This window comes from Seriola lalandi, unplaced genomic scaffold, assembly GCF_002814215.2.
Source record: "Seriola lalandi dorsalis isolate HSWRI2012SDOR001 ecotype SW California unplaced genomic scaffold, Sedor1 jcf7180002054795, whole genome shotgun sequence".
In the NCBI taxonomy this organism is placed as follows: Eukaryota; Metazoa; Chordata; class Actinopteri; order Carangiformes; family Carangidae; genus Seriola; species Seriola lalandi.
Window position 1 is genome coordinate 295,000 of NW_019525348.1, and position 4,198 is coordinate 299,197.

Genomic DNA, 4,198 nt, shown 5'->3' on the forward strand with positions numbered 1-4,198 from the left:
CTCTGCTGTGCTCACACTGTCTCTTTAAATGTACAACTAATGCCTCACTAATGTGTGTGTTCACAGTGAAGGCAGCAGCAGCTCAGAGGAGTCCTCCGACACTGATGACCACGTTCTGGAGAACACTGTAAGACATGATATGAAGCTTCAATCTGAGAGACAAACTTTATTTGCCCCAAGGGGGCAATTTAAAGGGCACATAGAGTAGACTCTAAACACACAAATACAAAAGAAAGAAAAACACAACCAGTACAACACAAACTGTATTACATTAAAAAACAAGACAGTTGGTTGTGTGGGGAGTTGAGCAGCTGAACCGGGTTGTCCTCTCCTCTGTGATTATATTTATATTGTTGACCTGGGGAAGCTTATATCACATTTTCCTTCAAACCCCAGAGTTTGCTAATTAAGCATAGTCACATAATTAGCACTCAGAGAGCATTTAGCTCCACCAAGGCTGCACAGTCCTTTAAATGAGGGATTTAAAGACCAGGGGACATCTCAGTCTTCATGTTGCTCACAGATCAGTCTGATGTTAGACAAAAATAAAGACTGACTCTTTTTTAAGCCAAAGGAATTAGACATCTTACCCCGAGGCTAACTCAGGACTAACGCCAATGTTACCATGGTAACAACCAATGACACCTGTGCTGAGCAGTAGCACTCAACAAAACAAACATATACAACAAACAAAAAAGAGGAATCAGAAAGGAAGGAGTTTTTAGAGACCAAATCAGATTTTTAGTTTTTATTGTTTCACTCTTCACTGAATGAAAATGAAGTAAAACGTCCTTGTAACTGTTGAATTCTTCTTAGGACAAACGTTTTCTGCCGGGGCAAATGGAGCTCAGTGGTCTTAATTTACCCAGAATTCATTGTGCCACAGTCTAGTTTAACATAGTCAAGAACTAAACTGCATTATGCAACAGGTGAATATAGACTCTATCTGAAGTCTGACTGTTTGTTCTATCTAAGCCTCAGTCAAAGTGTGAAAGTGGCTCCTGATCATGATCTTTGTTAAATACACACAATGAAAGCACAAGGTTTCATCCAGCTCCTCTTGTCCACGTATGAAGGAGTCCTTGATCAGGCTGCCAAGTTATGTAATGTGGCAAGGAATTATGGGAAAACACAGTTATTTAAAAAAACTTAAACTCATTGTCTTGACAGAGGTAGTCCAGCAGTTTCCCTCTTAAAACTTTATCATCTGACAGCAAACCATCACAGTTGTTTAAATGTTTAAATGAGCTCTGACCCTTCCTCACTGCTGCGTTCTGCCATCCACAGCCCACTAACCACATGAACAGCTCTCTCGCGTCTCTGTACCGGAAGGGAAACCCCGACTCCGCCACCGGCTCACCCCGGAGAGATCAGCCTGCTGCCGGCAGTCCCGTCAGCACGGCCGCCCCCCCACCCAGCGCAGGGACCCTGGTCTCTACAGGAGGCTGGTTCATCGATAAAGGAAGAGGCGCAGAGAAGAGCAACATCCTCATCGACCTGTGTGACGAGGAGCCGGCTAACACTGCAGCAAACGTACGTACCTGTGGAGAGCCAGTCTGTGCACTGAGATACAGGATTCTGACAGTTCTTAATAAGTAGGTGTTTTTAGAATTGTCACCAATAACTTTGGTGCTGCTTCTTATTTGTTTGATCTTGATTTCCTCGTTCGAACATCTGAATCTGAACAGTTGCAAGTTGTTTAGTGAAAAAGGAAATGACTGTGTGATGCATTATTGACGAGAGAAGGTGACTTACCAAAACACCTTCCTTCTCTGTCTTTCGGCTCCAATCTGAAGTGAAATACAGCTTGTTATGAAATTCAATTCAATTCTCTTCATTTTTTTATGCCTCTTCGCCGGCGACAGCCAGAGCTGGTGGAATATTGTTTTCCATGTCGTCTGTCCCATTCTGATGGACAGGACATCTCAGACAAACATTCACTTGGACTCAAGTGAATGTTTGCTGTTGTTTGACGTCTGTAGTCCATTTAAATCATTTCTGTGGTCCTGTTGATTTCATTTGCCTACACTCAAAGGTTATTTTGTAAAACAGCTGTTTAATGTCGACATTCAGAATACCAGCTCCACTCAACATCAAACAAATAAGTATTGAGAAAATGTATGATGTAATCTACACAAAGAAGTTTGTGAATTAAAAGAATTACATGAATGTACAGAGCTGAACAAATGATATAATTTAAGTTTTGGTGTTATTTTCAATAAGAATTAAGAGTCCTAGTAATTATTACAGAGAGGAAATAACATAAATAAGAATTTTAGTAATGTAAGATCCAATAAAGAAAATTTATATATTTCCAATAAGACTGTGAAAATTCTTATAGAACCAAACATATTTCCTATTAAGTGGATAGAATATCTTACAGGATTTGCTGAAATTTATAGGAATCCTAAATGATTCTGTTAGGAAAGGTGAAAATCCTAAAGGGTTACATGTACATTTGATTGTGTTTTCAGTCATTTTAAATGACGGACTCATTAACAGACCAAGAATCACTGGAGCTCTGTCGTTAGAAAATGTTACTGTCTGTGGCTCAGGAGTTTTACTCGCCACAAACAGCATGTGTATTTTAATACCACAATAAACCAAGTGATGAATGAACACATAATCTGGCCTTCTCATTGACCTTTACATGGTCCTGTGTGTTCAGCCGGTGTGACTCAGCTCGACTGTCGTGTGTTTGTGTCACCGGCAGACGGACGTGTCGATGCTGGAGCCGCAGAAATCTCACAGGAAGTCTAAAAAACGGACGAAGAACTCCACTGAGACAACGGAGCCTCAAACCGTGAACAAGAAAGGTGCTTCACTCTCCGGTTCAGCTGGAAAACACAGATTTTGAACTTGTTATTGAGACAACAATGGAGCCCTGACTCAATTATTTTAATTATTGATGAATGTTATTATGAATATTATTCAGATCATTATATTGTGTGCTCATTTAGGTTATTTGTTTGTTTGATTGATCACTCCACTATGTTGTATTACATAGCCATTTTTTCTGATGAATTATTTCCCAGCGAAATCAAAGTCACTGGAGCTGCAGTATCCCACTCTGAAGTTTGAAGACGTAGGAGGAAACGAAGACACGTTAACGGTTAGTATCTGTTAACCTGCTGCTTCTATGGTAAAATGGAGGACGGCTGCTGTGTGGAGCATATTATCCATTTGTATTGTAATTCTCACTCTACAGGAAGTGTGTAAGCTGCTGGTTCACATGCGTCATCCAGAGGTGTACCAACATCTGGGAATGGTTCCTCCGAGGGGCTTCCTCCTCCATGGGCCTCCTGGCTGTGGGAAGACCCTGTTGGCCCAGGCTGTGGCTGGTGTGAGTACCTGACCGATGACACCTGTTTTCCTCATAGGGTCGCACCATATAGACGAAATGTCATACCTCCATATTTACGCCAAATATCTCGATGACTGTGGGTTCATGCTTGAACTTTTAAGTGCAGCAACGGTGAAAATGAAGCATTCTTCAAAAGACAACACAATAATACCAAACAGACATAGAAAACACTTCACCAAATATGTTATTGAAAATTGATCATTTCCAAATAACAGAGGAGGATTTCTTTTTCACACTTCTCTGTCGGTCAGTTCTCACTGTTTTCTCACAGGCTCCATTAGATGACTCAATCAGAGTACCGTATTCTAAATACATATGGTTACTTCAACATCAGTGTTGTGCATGCCACTAATGAACATGAACGTCGTGCACTCTGGCGAGAGCATGCACCTGGTGTCCAGGCTGGCAATACAACAACGTGAACAGCTCAGCTGCTGAAGTTAGTTCACATGAATATCTGAAAGGCTTTTATGAACAAATCGTGTAGATTCAAAAAAAAATCTCTCACAGACCAAGAACCAACAGCCACGAAGTTCCTCCGCCTGAGTCAAACTCACAGCATATACACATAAAACATACACTCACATTGGGTTTTCTTGGATTTTAAAGGCAATCTCCGTCTGTGACTCTGTAGTAGTTTACAACAATTCATTAGTTTGTGCAGTGGCAGTGAGTGGAGGCTGAGGATGGATGGTAGGAGGAGGTTCTGCTGAAAAATCATTTAAAGTAACAGGAGAAATGAACGTGAACTAGTTGATTTTAAATGTTTCTGCAACAGTATGAACGTGACATTCACACAAATACTGCTGCTCAAGTAGACCACTATTCAGTTGT

General features: G+C 40.9%; 1 protein-coding gene across 2 annotated transcripts in view; it reads left to right on the forward strand.

The window, feature by feature from the left end:
- The window catches only part of nvl (nuclear VCP like), a 19,075-nt gene that overhangs the window by 2,739 nt on the left and 12,138 nt on the right, over window positions 1-4,198 (forward strand). For both annotated transcript variants that reach the window (XM_023425907.2, XM_087179197.1), the window contains exons 6-10: window positions 67-127; window positions 1,288-1,533; window positions 2,714-2,816; window positions 3,036-3,112; window positions 3,209-3,343. In XM_023425907.2, the coding sequence (XP_023281675.1) occupies window positions 67-127; window positions 1,288-1,533; window positions 2,714-2,816; window positions 3,036-3,112; window positions 3,209-3,343 (622 nt within the window). The remainder of the gene's footprint in view (window positions 1-66; window positions 128-1,287; window positions 1,534-2,713; window positions 2,817-3,035; window positions 3,113-3,208; window positions 3,344-4,198) is intronic.